Raw genomic sequence first — 23239 nt, 5'->3', positions numbered from 1 at the left:
CAATCCACTGTGATTGTCCCAAGCAGGTCTAACTAATGTCTAGCTCCTGCTTTTTACTTTCTCTCCAAGGACAACAACAGTGATTTATCAGGAACAAAACTGCTCTTTCAAAGCATAGTACATTTATTTAAGGACAAAAGCATACAGAGAAAACATATAAAACAATAAAAAGGTCTTAATCTAAATGCACACTAAAGGTATCAGAAGTCACCAATTTTTAGCATGGTGGAATCTGACAGGTTCAAGTCTTCCAACTTCCCAGCAGGGTGGGATCCCCACTTGGACCAAAAGTCAGGTCTGTTTGTTGAATAAAAAAAGAAGACCCTGAGTCTATTTAAACTCAGTCTTTAAACCCTAAAGCCTTAGGCTATGTCTACACTACAGCCTATGTCGGCAAAATTTATTTCGCTCAGGGGTATGAACATTCTCCACACCGAGTGACATAAGTTACACCGACATAAGCGTTCGTATGCACAGGGCTATGTTGGTGTGAGAGCTTCTCCCGCTGACATTGCTTATGCTGCTTGTGGAGGTGAGTTTTTTATGCTGACTGGAAAGCTCTCTCCTGTCGGCATAGAGCATCTTCACCAGACATGCTGCAGTGGCACAGCTGTATCGGTACAGCTGTGCCACTGCAGTGCTGTACATACAGTCATGCCTTTAGTCTCTCAGCCTCTTGAAAACAGGTAAAACCAATCACTGTCTCTATCTCCGGGGGCCCAAGCCATAAAGATGGGCATTTATATAACTGGCTTTGGGATTTTGCATTAATCACCCGATAGTGATTCCGGATTCCACAGAGAACATCCCCAGTCAGTTAAGAACAAATACATAAAGCTTATTGATACAAAGATCTTTGAATATTCCAATGAGCCCCTCTCGTCTCACTCATCTCCATATCATGGTCTTTGGAGTTTTCAGGCTTTCAAGAGCTGGCTCATATATACAGGTAATATTCATAAAATTAAACATAATGGTCTCAAGATAGCTCTGTGTTTGTGTATCTGTCACAGTCACAACAGAAAAAACAACAGAAAAATCATTCATCTTGAGAGAGGAAAAGTTTGTATGGCAGCATCAGCTTGAAGGAGGGGAGGTTTAAAATTTCTCTCCCTACTATTCATTTCTCCAATTTCATCCCTTGGCCTATGGGGAGGGGGATGTCTCAAGAACTATAGACAGTGAAAATCACTAAAAGGACACTTTAATATAGCTAGCAATGCTATTAATAGATATAGGGCTAAACATTGTTCTTCATATGGATAAAACATTTAAATACCAGCATATGCAAAGCATCATTATTTAGAAACACATTCAAATATAACTTCTCTGTATTAGATAACTCACCTGCAAATGGCGGACCAAAACAACTAATTGTGTGGACAGCCATCATAAATCCCCAGGCCACAGGCATTTTCTCTGCTCCCATCAAGTCTAGAGTTAGAACAGGTAAAAGAACATAGTTTCCTGCATCAAAAAATCCCAACAGCGAGCCAAAAGCAACTAGGGAGGGGAAAGTTGTGCATAGAGGAATTGTCAAGTACAACAGCCCTGGAAAACAAAACAAAACAAAAACAAAAAACGTTAAGGTGGTTTTGGTAGGGCATTTGCTTAGACTTCTTATGGATGAGACACCTGTGTTGAATGGAACCAGATGAAGGCCATGTTTTCTATAAGTAGTTAGTTGTGTAGTCTATCTGATTATGGAATGACTCTTGGATTTCTTGCTAATGTTAAATTCTCACATAGCAGCATATATAAGTAATGTTTTTTTACCACCTCCAGTTGGCTAGGAGACTCCATACCATCCTGGCAAATGCTGATCTAGCCTTGGTTATACATGCCTTAGTTACCGCTCTACGGGACAACAGTGCAATATACCTGGGCATGAAGTCATCAGTGCTTAGGAATGTTGCACCATGTCTTCTCAGCAACACAGGCCATCACAAGCAGATCACACCTGTCCTTTAGTCTCTACATTGGCTTACCATAAAATATAAAATCAAGTTCAAGGTCTAGTGCTTACCTTACTTTCAAGGCACTCAATGGCCTGGGCCCAGAATATCTAAAAGATCACCCACAGCTTTGACACTGCTCCATACAGAACTTACCACCATAATGGTAAAGCTCATCTGTGCGGGTGACAGAACTTTCTTGGGGGCTGGTCCAAGATTGTGGAATGAAATCCCACAGGAAGTAAGGCCTATCACAAACCTCACCATCTTCCCACTCCAAGTGCAAGAGGCGCTTCTGTGATCTTGCCTTTTCCAATATAAATACAGAACATAACACAGACACACACAAAAATAAACCCCTACCACAACAAAACACTCCACTATATACACAATTCTCCCCATGGCAAGAGAATGAGAAAAAGAACAAACCACATGTAGTAGATGTAAGTCATGTCACTCAATGCACTACTGGAAGAGGCTCATATACTATAGTGATGAAGGCAGTAAACAAACCTGTATAATTTAATGTTCAGATTGGTGGTGGTTGTAGTTGAGCAATGTAGGATTTTTTGTGTTAGAACATGAACCATATTTTGATATGTATGGTTTGCTTTATTTATTCAGTTGTGAGTTGTAATGTGGTGGTAAGTTTGTTTGCTGTTATTAAATAGCTTGAATAAACGTATTTCTCTGTAACGCTATATACTATCTGATAAGAAAAGTAGATTTGAACTAGTATAGCGCTTATATTACTTATCTGAACTTAAAAGCTTTGCTAGTCCTTCTTTAATGATCTATTTGATACCTGTGGCAAAGTGACTTACCAGTCGGAGCATCCCCTTACGGCTAGGTGTGACATTGAAGGAATTTTCTCCACTATAGTACTGCAGACCAGCCATCCAAGCCTGCTAGTGGTCCCATTTGCCTTGTGAGTTGGCCCTCTGGCCAAGTCATTCTTGAGACATGCCCCTTGCAAGGTAATTCAGAGTCCAGGTCATAAGACAGGAAAAACCTAAAGTCTAGTAGCCTCAATGCCAGGGCCTCGGCCCCCATCTGGCATATGTAATTCCTGATCTCATTCAATCTGGAAGCCTGCCCTTCTCCTCTTGATCTAGGGGAGAGATAAGGGAACATAGGCTCATCCTCTCCTCTAGGTGTCAGGAATCGGGGTCTGCAGTTGATCCTGAGACCACCTAGCTGCCCCACAGCTGAACACCTTGATCGAACAAATCACCAGATTGACTGAGAAGCATCACCAGACCTGCTCTGAAGCCCAGCAGCAGCACGAAGCGAGTAACTGCTCAACGCTTCTGCCGCAGCTGTAATCATTCCTGTGCAAGCCTTGTTCCCAAGCCTTGCTCCAGCTCAGCTTCTGCCTTGCTCCTTCCGCCCTGCTCCAGTCCACGCCACCCTTCCTACTGTGCTTGGTTCTTGACTCCAGCTCTGCCCTTCAGCACTGTTCCTGGTCTCTGACTCCAGCTCCAATCACTAGGCCTGACCACCGCAGCTCTGACCACTAAGCCTGATCAACCATGCTCCTGTCTGTGACACAGATTTCCAGCCCAAGGACTATGTTTAGGTGGCTAAGGATTGTTCCTTCAATTCCCCCTCTGCTTCCATGCTCTGTTTCTACCTTTCCCTGCTTGTCAGTGTCTTCCCCAGGACTGTGAATGTTGCAATTCCCACCATGGAATTGTGGCTCCTTGCCGCTTTTTTCCAGCTGGCTAAAGTGAGGGGCTTCTGCCCAACCTCTCCAGCAGTAACTGGGCTATATTCCAAAGAGTTCTTCTGGTCCGCCCCAGTATTCCTCCTGGAGCTGGAACTGTGGTTCAGGCAGTCCCGTGGTCACCCTTCTCGAGGCAGGAGTTCTCCAGGTCTCCTTCGTGGAGCTGGACTTCTGACTTGGGCCACCTATAGGACCTCAGTTGACTGCTCTTTCAACTGGCTCCTTTTCCCCCAATTAGTCCCCAGGTTCAGCAGAGTCAGTAAGCCAGCTTCTTCTTTTTCATGTCTCCCACCTAGCAGCTAGTGGGGAGAAAACTGTCCACCTCCCAGGGTTTGGCCTTTCTGAACTTGGCTTCTTCATTTCAAAGTTCCTCCTCCATGACTGGCATGCCTCGCAGATGCAGCAGGATAGAGCTGCCTGAGGCCACAGCTGCTCCTTAACCTCTCCCTGCCTGGTATAGCGTTTGTACCCCATGTCACATACACAGATAAAGAGTATGTGGGGAATGGTCTGCCTTGCTTGAGAGCTTAATTTGTGATGGAGTAGAATTTAAACAGACCTAGGTGCTCTAAGAAAAAAGTGGGCTGTACAATTAAACATGGTATACTGGTGATCTTTAAAGAACAAAGACAAATATTCCATAGTGCTAGAGAACTTTCATGTATTTGCACACTCATAATTCACATTAAAGATCTAACATTCTAGTCTTTTCTTTTCAGTTTTAATACCAAATTATTGATATACTATGAGTATTATGGAATACTATGATTGTTGATCAACCTTAATTTACTTTGACTTTCCAAAGTGGCCAGATTAAGCAAGTGCCCTTCTTATGAAGATTTCCTTCTAATAATTTTCTTATAAAGAAGTTGTATTTTTATACAAAAATTGTGTATTGTATAAATTGTGTATTGTATTTTTATATAAAAAGTGCTTGAGGGACCTGACTTTGGAAAGTGTTTAAAAGACTATTATAATGAAGCTATTTTAATTCATCCACTTTGTGCTCACTTTTCCCATGGCCAGATTACCAGTATTGCAAAAACCTGGAGTAATTACAGGCTCAAAACTGGAGTAGAATATTAGATTGCTTCAGACACAGGATTATATTTCCACAAATTTGTCATAAATGATCTCCAATAGAGGGCAACTGTGCACTACTCTGAGCGAGCAAAACAGGATGTATGAAAAAAGCAAACCAAAGTACCTTAGAAAAAAGGATAACCAGGAAAATAGCCTCTCACTTAAGAAACTTAAGATCACAATAACTGAGTGGATCAAAAGCAGCTTTCATAATCTTATCTGGACTATATTGTCTCATGACAGATGAGGCTTTTAAATGTGAAGATTCAAACTATACAATTACGGGCTGCAGACACACTGTCTTACCTAAAATTGACTTAGAGAGACAAGGTGGGTGAAATATTGTCTTTTATTGTAAGGACCAAGTTCTGTTGGCGGGAGAGATAAGCTTTCGAGCTACACAGAACTTGTCTCTTTCACCAACAGAAGTTGATCCAATAAAAGATACTACCTCACCTACCTTGTCTCTCTAATATCCTGGGACCAACATGGCTATAACAACACTGCATAAAACTGACTAAGGCACTTAGAAGCCTAAGTCTCATTGAAAAGCTACAGGACACAGAATCCTAAATTACTTACTCAAATTATTTTTGAACAGGTTTCAGAGTAACAGCCGTGTTAGTCTGTATTCGCAAAAAGAAAAGGAGGACTTGTGGCACCTTAGAGACTAACCAATTTATTTGAGCATGAGCTTTCGTGAGCTACAGCTCACTTCATCAGATGCATACCGTGGAAACTGCAGCAGACTTTATATATATACAGAGAATATGAAACAATACCTCCTCCCACCCCACTGTCCTGCTGGTAATAGCTTATCTAAAGTAATCGTCAGGTTAGGCCATTTCCAGCACAAATCCAGGTTTTCTCACCCTCCACCCCCCCACACAAATTCACTCTCCTGCTGGTGATAGCCCATCCAAAGTGACAACTCTTTACACAATGTGCATGATAATGAAGTTAGGCCATTTCCTGCACAAATCCAGGTTCTCTCACTCCCTCACCCCCCTCCAAAAACCCAGGAACTTATCCTTGCAACAAAGCCCGTTGCCAATTGTGCCCACATATCTATTCAGGGGACACCATCACAGGGCCTAATAACATCAGCCACACTATCAGAGGCTCGTTCACCTGCACATCCACCAATGTGATTTATGCCATCATGTGCCAGCAATGCCCCTCTGCCATGTACATTGGTCAAACTGGACAGTCTCTACGTAAAAGAATAAATGGACACAAATCAGATGTCAAGAATTATAACATTCATAAACCAGTCGGAGAACACTTCAATCTCTCTGGTCACGCAATCACAGACATGAAGGTCGCTATCTTAAAACAAAAAAAACTTCAAATCCAGACTCCAGCGAGAAACTGCTGAATTGGAATTCATTTGCAAATTGGATACTATTAATTTAGGCTTAAATAGAGACTGGGAGTGGCTAAGTCATTATGCAAGGTAGCCTATTTCCTCTTGTTTTTTCCTACCCCCCCCCCCCCCCGATGTTCTGGTTTAACTTGGATTTAAACTTGGAGAGTGGTCAGTTTGGACGAGCTATTACCAGCAGGAGAGTGAGTCTGTGTGTGTATGGGGGTGGGTTTTTGGAGGGGGGTGAGGGAGTGAGAGAACCTGGATTTGTGCAGGAAATGGCCTAACTTCATTATCATGCACATTGTGTAAAGAGTTGTCACTTTGGATGGGCTATCACCAGCAGGAGAGTGAATTTGTGTGGGGGGGTGGAGGGTGAGAAAACCTGGATTTGTGCTGGAAATGGCCTAACCTGACGATTACTTTAGATAAGCTATTACCAGCAGGACAGTGGGGTGGGAGGAGGTATTGTTTCATATTCTCTGTATATATATAAAGTCTGCTGCAGTTTCCACGGTATGCATCTGATGAAGTGAGCTGTAGCTCACGAAAGCTCATGCTCAAATAAATTGGTTAGTCTCTAAGGTGCCACAAGTCCTCCTTTTATTTTTGAACATTTTACCCTGAATTCCTTTAGTGTGTAATCCCTCTGCATGGGTTTCCCATTCCAGACTGGATGCACCTGTGTCACTATGATTTGGACTGGAGGCATCCAGGAACCCATCTCTAAATAAAGATTGTACCTGGAATGCCACCAGGTCAGAGAGGCTCTGAAGTTGTCTGTTATCTGAAGCAACGTGAGAGTCCCTGGGATGCTTGCTTTCACTGAGGTCACTGAAGTTGTCTCTTATGAACATATGCCATGGCTACTACTGAATATGTTTGCAGCCATCAGATTCAATGTTCACAGTATTGTCCTAGCTGTCACCTGTTGGCTTTTGCTTAATATTTCTGCTCATCCAGTGATGTCTTGGATGCTGTCTGGGCAGGAATGCTTGAGCTGTGTCTAACAGGGCTTTTATGTACTCCAATCATCTACTGGAGACAAGGTGGGACTTAATTTATCATAAACACTAGGGTATCCAATATCCCTGTTGTGTTGGCTTTTTGAATGCTCAGGAGTGTCCTTGATAACCTAATTGTCTAAGTGGGGCAACACATGCACCCTCAGTTTGTGCAGATAGGTTACAACTGTGATGGGTTCGGTTACAGAGATCCCCTTGGGACTGTCACCTGATGTGCTGAAATTACCTCTAAGCCCGTTTTCCCTGCCAGCTTGGGACTTCCAGAACCCTATCTTCTTGAGCCAGACATGCTAGCCTGCTGCAATATAGACCCAGGGTCTGGTCCATGCCCCCAAAGCTGCAGACTTAACTGAAAACAGCTCAGCAGGTTACCTGTCTCCAGCACCCAGACACCGAGCTCCCAATGGGATCCAAACCCCAAATAAATCTGTTTTACTCTGTATAAAGCTTACACAAGGTAAATTTATAAATTGTTCACCCCCTATATCATTGATAGAGAGATATGCACAGCTGTTTGCTCCACAGGTATTAATCACTTACTCTGGGTTTATTAATAAATAAAAGTGATTTTATTAAGTATAAAAACTAGGATTTAAGTGATTTCAATTAATAATAGCCAGAACAAAGTAAGTCACAAAGCAAAATAAAACAAAACACGCAAGTCTAAGCCTAATACATTAAGAAACTGATTACAGGAATATCTCACCCTCAAAGATGATCCAATAAAATTCTTTCACAGACTAGGCTCCTTCCTAGTCTGTGCCCAATCCTTTCCCTTGTACAGTCTTTGTTAGATCCACCAGACATCTCAGGTGGTAAGCAGGGGTTTTCTCATGACTGGCAGCGCCGTTTGTGCTGCTCCACCCCCTTTTATAGCTTTGGCACAAGGCGGGAATCTTTTGTCTGTGCTTGTCCCCACCCCCACCTAATCAATGGAAAAGTACAAGGATTAAGAGGGATTCCAGTACCATGTAACATGGTCACATGTCACTGTAAAACCCCTAATCTCCATTCTTCCTGGGTTGGCATACACAGGAAAGTTTGCAGGTAAATAAACCATTTAAAACCTATTGTCCTAGTCAATGGGAGCCATCAAGATTCTAAAACACCATTAACGGCCCACACTTTGCATAATTACAATAGGACCTCAGAGTTATACTTCATATGTTTAGCTTCAGATACAAAAATGATACATGCATACAAATAGGAGGAATATATTCAGTAGGTTATAACCTTTGTTATGATACCTTACAAGAGACCTTTTGCATAAAGCATGTTCCAGTTACATCATATTCACACTAATAAGCATATTTCCATAAAACATATGGAGTGCAACATCACAACAACTACTGCCAAACATTTTGTGAAAATGTGGTGTCAATGCTATTCCGAAAAGCTAAACATTAGTAATGCTTGTCCCCTACAACAAAATAGACTTGTAAGGTAAGGTAAGGTAAGAGCTTGTAAGGTATCCCTGTGTCCACATAAGTATCCATAATGTCCAGATCTCATAGCCAGTTGCCTTTCTCTAGAAATGATATAATTGTTCCTAAGATGACCACATTGCATTTTTCCTTTACCTAATACTGGTTTAGGTTCTCAAGAACTGGAGTGGGCTGGAGCTCTCGTGTCTTTTTGACCATCAGAAAATTATCTGTTATCAAAATTCATTCCTCTTTAGCACGCTGACATAGGCTTGATGGCTCTCTTTTGAAGAAGAAATGGATATCCTGGAGTATTTATTTTTTACAATAAGGTGCCCAAGAGACTTATGAGGTGGGAGTAAGGACAAGCAATCTAGAACGGGGTGGGCAAACTTTTTGGCCCGAGGGCCACATCTGGGTATGGAAATTGTATGGCGGGCCATGAATGCTCATGAAATTGGGGGCTGGGGTATGGGAGGGCTCCAGCTGGGGGTGTGGGCTCTGGGGTGGGGCTAGGGATGAGGGGTTGGGGGTGCAGGAGGATGCTCCGGGCTGGGACGGAAGGGTTCAGAGGGCAGGAGGGGGATCAGGGCTGGGGCAGGGGTTTGGGGCATGGGAGGGAGTCAGGATGGTAGGCTCCAGGTGGTGCTTACCTCAAGCAGCTCCCAGAAACAGCAGCATGTCCCCCCTCCAGCTCCTACGTGGAGGCGCAGCCAGGCAGTTCTGCACGCTGACCTGTCCGCAGGGGCCGCCCCTGAAGCTCCCATTGGCTGCGGTTCCTGGCCAATGGGAGCTGCGGGGGGTGGCGCTTGGGGTGGGGGCAGTGTGCGGAGCCCCCTGGCTGCCCCTACGCATAGGAGCCGGAGTGGGGACATGTCACTGCTTCTGGGAGCCGTGCGGAGTGGAGTAAGACCCTGACCACACTCCCTGGCTGGAGTGCCGGAGCAGGGCAAGCTCCACACCCCACTTCCCGGCGGGGGCTCAAGGGCCGGATTAAAACATCTGGAGGGCCAGATGTGGCCCTCAGGCCATAGTTTGCCCACCTCTCATCTAGAAGGTTTTCTGAGAATCTAATTTTGTCACCTTACCAATCAATACTCATCTGTTTGAGGTAACCAAAGGCTATCAGGGATAGCTCACAGTCTGCCTCTGACAGGGAGGTCCTGGCAGGGATTGAAAGTAATCATTTGGCTATATGCTCTGGAATCTTTCAAAAAAGCCTTTGGGTTTTAGAATTTGCTGAAAGGACCCATAGAATCCTCCCAGAATTCCTTTTAAAAGACTGCTTACCTGGATATTATGCAGCGGTCAGGATTTGGCCCTTAACTTGCCTTTTTCTTTTAAAAAAACATGACTGAGATGGCATAGAGTGCAGTTTTCTGTTTTGTGTGCATGCGTGTAAAGCAGTTATGAAGTAAACTGCATTAAATCAGTACTTGACAAACCATTTTAATATCAACGTATGTATTTTTCATAAAATCTCATCACATCAAAAATAATATTTTAATTCTCTATATTTCCAAGCAACCATTACCTGTTTGTCTTATCAGCGTCAACTTCAGCAGAAAAACAGAACCTGTTTCATTATGCAAATAATATTGTTCTTCCACCTATGCTGTGAAGTAATACCAGACCTCAAAAGTCTTTAACCTATTTTCCCTGTTTCTTCAGACTCAGTTGTCCATTTACAGCATATGCTGGCTGCCACTGACTGACAAAGGCAGAAGTGAAATAGTTCACCAGGTATTCTCCCATAATGCAAACCACTGGAAGGACAGCAGAATTTTTCAGACAAGAGAAATGTAATTCAACGTGGGATTATATCTATTTATTTGTTCTCTTTTTGGGATTGCAGCATAATGCTGAACCAAACAAAATGTGAACTGAAAACATACCTATTTAGACCTGGATTCCGTTACTCTTACTCATGTTAAGTAGTAATTTACTACATACGTAGTCCCACTGATTTCAATGAGACTATTTGCCAAATAAGTTAATTACTCAGTGTGAATAAGTGCAACAGAATCAGGGTCTAAAAACCTGAATTCTATAGGAACTAATAAATTATTGCAAAATACATATAACAAAAACAATAAAAGGACAAACATACATGCAAAGACGAATAGCCTATTTGAAAAGTAAACAGATTTTGCAAAGCTACCATCACATTAGCTACTGAGCAGGAATACAGTAACACTGATAGAGAAGTATTATGTAACTCCATTCCATTAATTATAATTCTCCATTCCATTATATCAGCTTTATGCCAGTGCAACTCCATTTCAGGAGTTGTACTAATGTGAAACTGGTGTAACAAACAAGAGAATCAGGCTGTGCGCATCTAAATACAGTGGAAAGATAAATGGTAGAGACATTCAAATACTCAAAGGCAGTTTTAAAACATTTCTTATTTTTATTTGGAAAGAGTAAGACTTACCAACAGACAGTACAGATGCCTGGTTAACATAAAGGCGGTTGATATTTTCTAAATCACAGATCTTCCCAAATAGAAGACAACTAAGCAGGCTGCTCATTCCAATTCCTACCATAATATATGATGCATCATCCAAAGAAATACCCAAGTCACCTGCAAGTTTCATCTGTAAACAGAATATCAATTAAATCTATCTATCACAAATGATACAATGCACATTTGTTAGCTTGTGCAAGTATAGAGTTTGGCCATTATTCCAAACAATTTGAGTTAAAACTCTGCTTAGAAGGAGGTTGTCAAAATACTGCATGTTTCATAGTTTTTAAAATATTTTTTGTCCTTGTTGTTTAAACCTCTTGGAAGCTTGACATTTAACTGTTCCCTTGCTAGCAGTTTTATTTTTTTATTCTGTGAGCACACAGGTAAGCATACCCATGACATAATGTTTGTTTTCACTCCAGTTTTGAGAGAGGACTGGCATAATATTTTACATTTATCTTGTGCCTTTCATCCCAAATAATCCCTAAATGTTTCAGATGCTGCAATTTATGTTGAGAAGGGTAGCAACCACCTGGTGTACAGCAGTGGGAGGAGAGAGGTCTAGCTAATGACATCAGAGATTAACCCTTTCTTTTATGAAGAATGAGATGCTCTTATTTGCCCCATAATGTCCACAGCATAGATTATTCCTAAAAAGGGGGAAGTGGAAAATCGCAACTGTTCCTTGACAACCTTCTGTCAAGGGGCAGGGTTTCCATCACTGCTCCACCTTGAAGAGTCTAGAAGTTCTACCTCCTAAACCAGCAGATCTCAGGTGATCTGCTTGAGATAAGAGGCTTCCATATGGAGGACCCAAGCCTCTGCAGTGCTCTTTAGCCCACCAAACCAATTACAGGACATGCTGCTCAGTGCTCCCCAGCATTGGATGGATTTTTATGGCACTAAGAGGTAGAAGCTGCACAAGTTACTGTTGTGATCAATGAGGCCTTGATCTCAGCTGAGGCCTGTAGGTGCTACCGTAATACGAACAATAATAATGAGTCTAATATTTTCTTCTGAGGTGGAGAAGAAGGGCCTCTGTGAAAACTCTTTAAGACAGGACTCCAGACAAGGGGAAGCAGACTAGAGAACCCAACATTGGGGCTGTTTATATAGTGCTCCCTGTCCCTTAACTGACAAGTGACATACTGCTATTTTAGATGAAAATGCCATTAAACAGCAACTACTGAAGAAGTCTGTTTTACTGAAGTTAGGGTGACTGATACACATCTTTACTAATTAGTATTCAGTCTCTATTCTTTTGAAGACAGACAACAACTTGTTGCTCTTCTAAACTACAGGTAAACTGTAGAAATTTCAGAAATTTATTTTAAAAAAAATCACAAATAGATATGTCCATTAATCAAAATACAGAAATTACATTCTTACCATATGCACAAAGGGTATGAAAAATCCAAATTTTGCTAATCCAAGAGCACAAACCCATAACTCAAAGATACTATCCTTCCATAAACTCAGATCTACAATAAAACCTCTTAATGGTGATGTCTGGAAGTTTTCAACAACACTTGGATGTCTTCCTTTAAGAAAAGAATAAATAATTAAAATAAAATTATATTTAGCATTTACACATATTTTATATAATTTAGATATTTTAAGTAGAGCTCTCACTACTAGGTAGCTTGCTACAACTGTGGATGTTTCTTTCAGACTTAAGTTTCTACTTGAATGTCTAATTTAATTTTTAAAATAAAAATGTATCCTGGTATTTTCAGAGGAGCCTAAGGGGTTTAGATGCCAAAATCCTACTGAATTTCAATGGGATTGAGATACCTAACTCTATTAGGCTGCTTTGAAAAAATCTAAGTTTAAAATGTTAAAGAAAACCAACCACAAAAGGTATTGCAAATGCAACATGAAATTTTGTTCAGAACAGCTTCCTACCGCAGCAGTCAAAGAAAAGACTGGACAGGGAAACTGGATTCTTCTTATTGAAAAGAAATCAGGCAGAGTGATAGAAGCAAGTACCAAGCTCCCTAGCCACCTTATAATGTAGTTTATTCTAAAAGGAAAGTATGCAAATCACAAAAGTTTACTTAAAAGGTCTTAAGTAAAAAAGGTAAGGGGGCCAGATTCACCAGTATGCACCAGCTACTCTATACCAGCCCATCATCATAAAACACCTGTAAATCCAGTTTCACTGATTTACACCTGCTTTATGTTGCTAGAGTACAATAAATCATCCAGAGCCTACTGATGAATCTTATGCAATATATTTAAGTGAAGCCCTTATACATGTTATTTTTAACATAAAACCTGGTATTAATTTAAGGCCATTTAATAAATATTAATTTTATTAATAATTAAATGTAACATTGCTAAGGAATCTGGTATTTCAGACCAAATTAAACTTTCTGAACTGAGAACATATTTACTCATTTATGAACAAATGATAGACCCAATATGAAAGGCATTTACACTTAGGTCACAGAAAATCCAGGTATTTTGCAGACAAACCCCAGAAAATCTTCATGGGTCCACTTGTGAGATGGAGAACAAGGACAACAGACCATGATTTGAAAGCCTCTTTTTTAACCACCTGAATAGTCTGAAGAGTCAGTAAAATTCAAATATTTAATCCAAACAACACCCAACAATCAAGAAATTAATCATAAAAGTTAAGCAAGTTTTGACATTATGGATCCTAGAGTGAAAATACTTGTGTTAGGATATAGATATTCAGGCCTGTCTGTAAAGGCCTATACTCTATGAATTTAGGTGTATTCTTATCACTTAGCTAGTTATAGAGGTATAAAAGAAAAGAATCAAAATCTGACTGTATAAGGCCTTTTCTCACTGTGACAGTTTGAGGCCCTGTTCTTAGGCTAAGATCTCTGGCTAAGCAGCAGAGGCAGCCATAAACTGCGAAGCAAATTGTCACATCCTTACATTCCAAACTAGTCTCATTGAAATAAGGTGCTATTGGGCTGTTAGGAATACAGTCCTGTCCTGATAATGCCTATCACGTCCAGAGAAAGGGAAGTGCCTAGAAAATGTAAAAGGAAACTTAGTTTGATAACATCCTGTCAGGCAAGAACTCACTTATCAATAGACACAGCTGGGAAACCCTTATGTCTTTATAGATGTAGTTGTAAAATCCTCATTTCTGTTTTGTTCTATCATTGTACTCCCCATTTCCCTATTTTTTGTCTGTATAATCTCTGTCTGGTTCTGTGATTGTTTCTGTCTGCTGTATAATTAATTTTGCTGGATGTAAACTAATTAAGGTGGTGGGATATAATTGGTTACATAATCATGTTACAATATGTTAGGATTGGATTAGTTAAATTTCAGGAAAATGATTGGCTAAGGTATAGCTAAGCAGAACTCAAGTTTTACTATATAGTCTGCAGTCAATCAGGAAGTAAGGCGGGAAATGGGAACAGGAAATGGGGGTGGGGAATTGGAATCATGTTTTGCTAAGGGGAGGAAATGGGAACAGGGAATGGGGGTGGGGAAATTGGAATCATGTTTTGCTAAGGGGGGGAATGGGAACAGGGACACAGGTAAGGCTCTGTGGTGTCAGAGCTGGGAAGGAGGACACTAAGGAAGGAAACTGGAATCATGCTTCCTGGAAGTTCACCCCAATAAACATCGAATTGTTTGCACCTTTGGACTTCGGGTATTGTTGCTCTCTGTTCATGCAAGAAGGACCAGGGAAGTAAGTGGGTGAAGGAATAAGCCCCCTAACATCTTGTATAAAGCAACCCAAACTGAAAGCATAACTGCCCTCATAGACTGCTGATCTCCAAAACGTAAGTTGTTGGCATCCTTTCGTCTGCGAGAGACAGCTGGAACTCCAGCCTATGCTGTAGATGGTTTGCAATGTCTCATGTGACTGAATAGGCCAATCCGAGATTTGCATGAGCTTTGGCAGTTATTGCAAATGTATGTTTCTTGGTTGGGAGCTGCTTGCTTGAAGAGAAAACATAAGAGGAATCTCACATTTCCTACGGTATCACAATTAAATGAAGAGACTTTCCATGAAAAAATGTGAAGCTCCCAAATATTTTAGTTCTGACCATTGTATTGTTACTATCCAGTTTTTAAAATCTGGACACCAAAATTATGACTTCTGTTGGAGTCAACCTAAGTAGAGAGTGGGTGAAAAATGAGCAAGGATCTCAAGATTTGCCTCATGTTAGTACTTTTTTCTCTTTCACAAGATTATATCCAGAATTACCTTAGTTAGAAAGCCTATCAGTCGATGAAGAATTTTGTGGATTTATAACAGAAACACAGGAATAACAAAAACTAATCTAATGTTTAACAAAATTTCAAAAAGAAGGACATACGTTTTTCAAGTGGTCTGTATGCAAACCCAGCAAAAATACATATTGTTAGAATTCCACAATACACACGCAGACTAGTTCTCCATCCAAATGCATTGATTAGGTAGCGATGCACCTGATTCTGTACCAGAGTTCCTGCTGCCCCTCCAGCCATCACAATCCCAGTTGCAAATGAACGCTTTGTCGTGAAGTAAAGGCTCACCATTATCAAGCCTATCAAAAACAAATAAAAATGTGAAAAGTTGAAAAGGAAAAAATTGTTTTATATTAAAAAAAGTAAAGTTCAGCTATTCCCTATCCCCTTCACTCTCATCAAAGGCAATAGAAGCAACAACTCTCTCAGGAGGAGAGGGCAGGGTGGGATGGGGCACCTTGGCTGAAACAGCCAGGGGGAACCTCACACAGAATGCTCTATTTCAGTCACAAGTTGGGATCAATACAGGAATTACTGGTTGAAGCCTGTTACGCAGAGATCAGACTAACTGATTGTATTGGTCCCTTTGGGCTTAAAATATGTGAACGGAAGAGGCCCAAGCGCAGTTTGTGGAGAGAAATACAATGACATCTGATGCAAGGCTCCATATGCCCAGATAAGCATTAGAACATTCACATCAATGTGAACTGTTACAACATCATGATACAATATATATGGTCGACAATGTGGGATTGAGTGGATTTTTTAATTTAGTCCTCTAAGGCAGTGGTTCTCAACCGGGGTACATGTACCCCTGGGGGTACACAGAGGTCTTCCAAGGGGTACATCAACTCATCTAGATATTTGATAGCTTTACAACAGGCTACATAAAAGGCCCTAGCTAAGTCAGTACAAACTAAAATTTCATAAAGACAAAATGAAAAAGTCAGAAATTGTTCAATAATAGTATTCTGTGACACTTTTGTATTTCTAGGTCTGATTTTGTAAATAAATAGTTAAGTGAAATGTAACTTGCAGGTACACAAGACAAATCAAACTACTGAAAGGGGTACAGTGGGGTACTGGAAAGGTTGAGAACTACTGCTACCTAAAAATTCAACAAAATACACACAAAACACTCTACTGCCTAGAGGGTTGGCAACCTCATTTTATACAGAGCATCATCAATTAGAATATGTTTTGCATGCTGGCAACTATATGCAACCTAATTCAGTCTAGAACAGGAAACAATATTGAAAATTCAACAGGACAGTATATTTGTTTCCTGAACAGATTTATTTCCATTTAAAAATACTAATGCTCTCTGAGAAAAGTCCATGACGTTTGTAATCTTTTTCACTTGTAAAACAAAATTAGTGCTTATGCTTAATTAACATTACTAAGGAAATCCTCTATCCACAGAGCTGGTATACCAGGAATAATATTTTCACCATACTGCCCAATCAATGTGCTTCAACCCTGCTTTTGATAGACCATCTCCATAGGTAAGTGGGGTCATTCAGCCTGTAATCCAATTCCATTATTTGCCTCTCTGATGAGACTACCAAAAAGCATGCCAATCAGTGGCAGTGTTTGTGAAGTGGACACCTGCGATATATACTGTCAAGGCTAATTACACACGCTGGCACTTTGAGTGCAGAAGCCCACACAGATTCTAAAAATTAATACTGGCCACTTCAGGCTTGTATTAAACTCCTAAGGTTACAGCTTTTTTCTGACTTTGGATAGGTAGATGCTGCCACCACCCAAGTGAAGAACTCCTCTGAGAGCCCAGGAAGGTGCACTTGGGAATTCCTTCCTGTGGGATACCCTCAAGCCCTTTCACCTCCCCCTCCCCCTCCTCCCGGGAAGAGCTGAGAAAGAAAGAAAAAAAGGGAAATAAGCTGTTGTGACCAGCTAATTAAACAACGTGCACAAACCTCTTAAGACACAAAAATTCAATTCTGTTCTTAAAAAAGGTAAATTTTATTTTTAAAAGAATACATCTGGGAACTCAGGCTATTGCTAGATTTTAAAAGAGAAACTACAAGGATTAAGCACCAAAAATAGCTTTCTTGAGGTCCAGCTTAAAGGTTACAAGCAAAACAAAAGCACTTGGGGTTAGCACAGAGGACTCCACAAGCCAAAGAAATAAAAGGGATAAACCTAATCTCATCTTCCTAGACATTTCCTGAACTACTTACATATCTGGGGTTTTAAATGAGTAGTTTCTAGGTATGATACTGATGATTTTTTCATACCTGGCACAAACTGCTTATAGCGTAGCTGCTGCCCTGTCCACCTCTCTCCGGGAGAACAACCACAGACAGACAAAAGGGGAGTTTTTTCTTAATTTTAAAAAGTTCTAGCCTTCCCACTGGCTCTGTTGGCCAGGTGCCCACTCACTTCCTTTTACCTATACATAGCAGTGAGACTTTTTAACCCTTTACAGGTAAAGCAATTAGAGAACAGCTACTAAGAGGGATTTTATAGCTACTGGCTGGCTGGTGTACGTAAAAGGGAGCTACCCCCACCCCCTTCATTTATCACACATACCCACTAGTAAATGGTCTGAGAATATCAATACATTTCACATAAACCAGCACAAAACTGTAAAATGTTAATGGTTTTTATCAATACCAATATGGATCAAATTTGAAATAGCAAAATAGATAGGAAAGACTTTATATTTCATTATTAATCCCATAAATCATCTAGTTCCCAAGGCTTTTTAAAAAAGTCTTTGTTTATTATCATTTCTCTTGCACACATTTAATGATCATTAGTATTTTAGTATGGAAAAAAGAATATCTTAAGAAGTGTACTGCCCATCACAAATGCAAGATGCATGCATCCAATTCATATTTTTGAATGAAGAATGTGTTTTCTTCATTAGGTCACACTACTTTATCCTCTACTTTTTATTTAAGCAATGGAAGGTGGAACTTAAAAACAAATAAAACACTGACAGTCGTTAATTTTTTTAAATTATTTTGTGTGTAGCTAGCTGCATTTTTACCTAACATCCTGGTCTACTGGTAAATAAATAAAATCAAGTTACCTGGAGTAGAAGCAAAACTTGATCCTACACCTACTAGGATTCCATGGGTTAAAAATAGAACACGTATATCACCAGCATAAGATGAACAAACAACACCCAACATGACAACTAGAGCTCCAAATATTGCTACTTTGATAGCTCCATATTTCTGCAAAAGTTTTCCAGAAACGGGACCAAAAATCATAATGAAACCATAACTGACTGATCCAATCCAGGCTGAAAAAGAAAAAAATACTTTTGCAATTAAGTGCATTGAATAAAACCGTAACAATGACACCAAATTAAGTGCCAGATATTCCACCTCTGTCAACTGCCATAGTCAGTGGATGTATGCTGACATTTTTATCAGCTGAGGATGTACATACTTACTACTTCCAAGATATACTTGTACTTCTATCATCAAATACTGGATACTGTGGGAGGTACTAAATGCCCTCTATTTTCACTGCAGCCTCAGCACCTCACAAGGTTCTGTTTAAAATTTCTAATTATTATATCAGTGCATATTATTAACATTTAAAAGCAATTTCAGAAATAATAGTGGAAGTAGATCAAGGTGTCTTAAATCACACCTTTTAAAATCTAAAAGGGAAAATGTATTAAATTACATTGTGTTAAACTAACTTTACAAATATAGCAAATTAATAATTCAGTATTTACTTTGCACTTCTAGTAAAAAAAATCATACACATTACACCAGAGGCATGAAACTCATTCAAGGCAGAGAAACAAATTCTACTTGCAGTTATAGGCAGTAGGAGCCAGGATATAAATGTAGACTACATTCTACCCTCAATCCCACCACTGAGAAAATATGTTCCCTTTTCAGGTCACCACTACTCCTGTTCTTTGTTTTTCTTCCTTCCCCATTTTCCTTTCTTCCCCTCTCCTCTCTTTGTGCATTTTTCGTGTTCTTCCCTCTGCATTTCCTGTCAGCAACTCCCAAATACCACTTCGTCTTTTGTGCACACCTGTTTTGGGCTGAGTGACCCAAGGTGAGAAGTTGTAAACTATCAGGAACCCAGAATATTAACTACTTAGCACTTATGTAAATGTAATTTTAAAAACCCTGTATTTATAATGCAGTACATTGATCACAAATTTCTCTTTATTTCTGTAATAAGATCAAAATTTAATACCATAATGTGAATGTTATTAGACTTTCAATCATTTAAATTTTAAATTTTAAAGTCACCAAAAAGTTCTAAAGAAGTTATATCATTCATTTTTACAGGTTTCAGAGTAACAGCCGTGTTAGTCTGTATTCGCAAAAAGAAAAGGAGTACTTGTGGCACCTTAGAGACTAACCAATTTATTTGAGCATAAGCTTTCGTGAGCTACAGCTCACTTCATCGGATGCATACTGTGGAAACTGCAGAAGACATTATATACACAGAGACCATGAAACAATACCTCCTCCCACCCCACTCTCCTGCTGGTAATAGCTTATCTAAAGTGATCACTCTCCTTACAATGTGTATGATAATCAAGTTGGGCCATTTCCAGCACAAATCCAGGTTTTCTCACCCTCTGCCCCCCCGCCCCCCACAAACTCACTCTCCTGCTGGTAATAGCCCATCCAAAGTGACCACTCTCTTTACAATGTGTATGATAATCAAGGTTGGCCAGTTCCGTCATTATGCAAGGTAGCCTATTTCCCCTTGTTTTTTCCTAACCCCCCCCCCCCCCGCCCAGACGTTCTGGTTAAACTTGGATTTATGCTGGAAATGGCCCACCTTGATTATCATACACATTGTAAGGAGAGTGGTCAGTTTGGATGAGCTATTACCAGCAGGAGAGTGAGTCTGTGTGTGTGTGCGGGGGGGGGGGGGTGAGAAAACCTGGATTTGTGCTGAAAATGGCCCACCTTGATTTTCATACACATTGTAAGGAGAGTGGTCACTTTGGATGGGCTATTACCAGCAGGAGAGTGAGTTTGTGGGGGGGGGGGGGGCGGAGGGTGAGAAAACCTGGATTTGTGCTGGAAATGGCCCAACTTGATTATCATACACATTGTAAGGAGAGTGATCACTTTAGATAAGCTATTACCAGCAGGAGAGTGGGGTGGGAGGAGGTATTGTTTCATGGTCTCTGTGTATATAATGTCTTCTGCAGTTTCCACAGTATGCATCCAATGAAGTGAGCTGTAGCTCACGAAAGCTTATGCTCAAATAAATTGGTTAGTCTCTAAGGTGCCACAAGTACTCCTTTTCTTTTTGCTAATCAAAAATGTAATTTATACTGGCTCAGCTATGAGCACTGACACATAGCGACTGGATCTCTCCCCAGCTCCAGTCACTTTATGCTACCCTTTATGATCAGAATCTAATCACAGCTGCCCAGCACAGAATTCTCCCTAGGCTACCCTAACTTGCATTGGGGGCCATAGAAACTGACGCTTGAGAATAAAGAGCTGCAATCAGATCCTTAATGACTGCCCAATCCTGTGATAAAACGATCTAAGCTTAGGACAGAATCTGGTTCATAGGCTGGTAATCGTCTGAAGCACTCTGAACAGATCAAAAGGTAATATAGCAATGTGTCCATTTAGGGAGGCAGGTGTCTAGTTGGCTGCTGCCAGGGTTGACATTAGAGTCAGACTTAACTGATATCTTCATTAATGATATAGAAGTGAGTGTAAATAACACCTTAACGAAATGTGTAGATGGTACTACATTAGGACGCGTTCCAAATACCAATGTGGACAGAGAAACGATACAGTGGGGGACCAAAAGTGGTTATCAAAGATTAACAGAAAATAGCAAAATAAAATTCAGCTTGCAAAATGTAACACATTTGGGAAAAATAATTTGAAACATACATATTCAATGAGAAGAAGAAAACTGGAAACCAGTAAGTTCATAGGAGACTTAAAGTGGTATTCAATGAAAAAAAAGTCTTCATGTGTCACTGTATTTAACCTTCCAGTCGTTCTCATTCTAAGCATAGTAATATATTAAATACAACAAATATCATGGTAAATTCAAACACCACAACATGACAAAAGGTGATTTTTTTTAAAAGGTGACCACTTTAGTGGTAACAGCAGACAGTAAATTAGGTGAGTTTTCAACATGATATGGTATCAAAAAAGATTGATTTAGTTTTGAGCTACCTGCACAGAAACATCAAGCCTTGGTTTCACATTATAAATGGATGACCTACCTGTTCGTGACCTACTTGACTGGAAAGTCTCAAGTAAGGAAATCATATACACACCAAAAGCGTTGTGGAATCCGCTGACAAGCAAAGCATGAGTACATGCAGCCAGCACCACAACCCAGCCCCAACCCCCATCTGGGGGAGGATAGAAAAATGACGACTCTTTTCGGAGATTATCAGCTTTACCCAATCTGTGTATGGCATGATGCAGCACAGTACATATCCTTCTCCCTTTAATCATGACAGGAAATTACGACCTGTATACAAATACATTATTTTAGTCTTTAAAAATAGTTTAATTAAAAATGTACAACATAAAAGAAAATTAAATATACTTATAATACTGTACAAAAATAAAATGTCTGTTACTATAGAAATGTTTTGTCATGATGAGACATAATGAAAAACAGAAAAAATCTACTGTCTAAAAATCACACACTAAAATCTCTTAATCATAATATGATTATTTCATGACATCACTATAGAGCAGAGTCAAGGTTTGTTGGGTGCTCTCGTACATTTCCATACCTTGACATAAGTTTAACCTTAAGTCTGAATTTCCTGGTGTCATAAATATAAAGGGAAGGGTAACCACCTTTCTGTATACAGTGCTATAAAATCCCTCCTGACCAGAGGCAACATCCTGTTACCTGTAAAGGGTGAAGAAGCTAAGGTAACCTGGCTGGCACCTGACCCAAAATGACCAAATGAGGGGACAAGATACTTTCAAATCTGATGGGAGGGGAGGAAGGCTTTTGTCTATCCGTGTGATACCTTTGCTGGGAACAGATCAAAGATGCAAGCCCTCCAACTCCTGTAAAGTAATCTAGCTAGAAAATGTGTTAGGTTTTCTTTGTTTTGGCTTGTGAAATTCGCTGTGCTGGAGGAAATGTGTATTCCTGTTTTTGTGTCTTTTTGTAACTTAAGATTTTGCCTAGAGGGATTATCTATGTTTTGAATCTGACTGCCTGTAAGATTATCTTCCATTCTGATCTTATAGAGTTGTTCTCTTATTTTGTTTGTTCTTCTAATAAAGTTGTGTTTAAGAATCTGATTGGGTTTTTGGGGTCTTAAAAATCCAAGGCTGGTCTGTGCTCACCTTGTTTATTCTGAAGCCTCCTTAGGAAAGGGGGTGTAAGGGCTTGGGGGGACATTTTGGGGAAGTGGTCCTTTCCCTGATTGTTTGTTAAATCACTTGGTGGTGGCAGCATACTGTTCAAGGACAAGGTGAAATTTGTGCCTTGGGAAAGTTTTTAACCTAAGCTGGTAAAAATAAGCTTAGGGGGTCTTTAATGCAGATCCCCACATCTGTACCCTTGAGTTCAGAGTGGGGAGGGAACCCTGACACCTGGGTTTATATAATTACAACTGCTGCAACTTCTGTAACACCTTCTCCTAAACTACTGGTGCTCTCGCTGAGTTAGTGTAGGGCTAAACTCTGCTACTGCTGCATCAATCGAAAGGAACCAAATTGCACTTTGAAGAAGAGCAGGGAGTTTTTTGAGGCTAGACCCACAAAGGGACTGAGGCATTGCCCAATGCAATTCACAGCCCCAAGTGAGGCATGTTGGCTCTCTGTATTATGCATGGGAAGAGTTAAGTGCCCATGTTAGACAGTGGAAAATGTTGAGGAAAGGAGTAGGGGCTAAACCTCCACCCCTCACAGGTAGTTAGGTGCTTAACTTTAGGGTGTAGGTAGGTACTTCCCTCTGCTTAGGTTTCAAAGCCATGAACGCT

The 23239-nt window shown here is 40.4% G+C and overlaps 1 protein-coding gene across 1 annotated transcript; it reads right to left on the bottom strand.

Annotated features, from left to right (window-relative positions):
• Positions 1-888: 888 nt before the first annotated feature.
• LOC144262289 (monocarboxylate transporter 10-like) lies at positions 889-21743 on the bottom strand. Its single transcript, XM_077812015.1, has 7 exons — positions 21506-21743; positions 18341-18556; positions 15369-15578; positions 12442-12593; positions 11017-11179; positions 1348-1551; positions 889-1004 (listed from the first exon to the last, which is right to left on the bottom strand). Exons 1-7 carry the CDS (start codon positions 21741-21743, stop codon positions 889-891), a joined length of 1299 nt encoding a protein of 432 aa, XP_077668141.1.
• Between the last annotated feature and the right edge of the window lie 1496 nt (positions 21744-23239).

The sequence above is a fragment of the Eretmochelys imbricata genome, chromosome 3 (assembly GCF_965152235.1).
Source record: "Eretmochelys imbricata isolate rEreImb1 chromosome 3, rEreImb1.hap1, whole genome shotgun sequence".
Taxonomy (NCBI): domain Eukaryota; kingdom Metazoa; phylum Chordata; order Testudines; family Cheloniidae; genus Eretmochelys; species Eretmochelys imbricata.
This window is presented reverse-complemented; position numbering and strand designations above follow the sequence as displayed.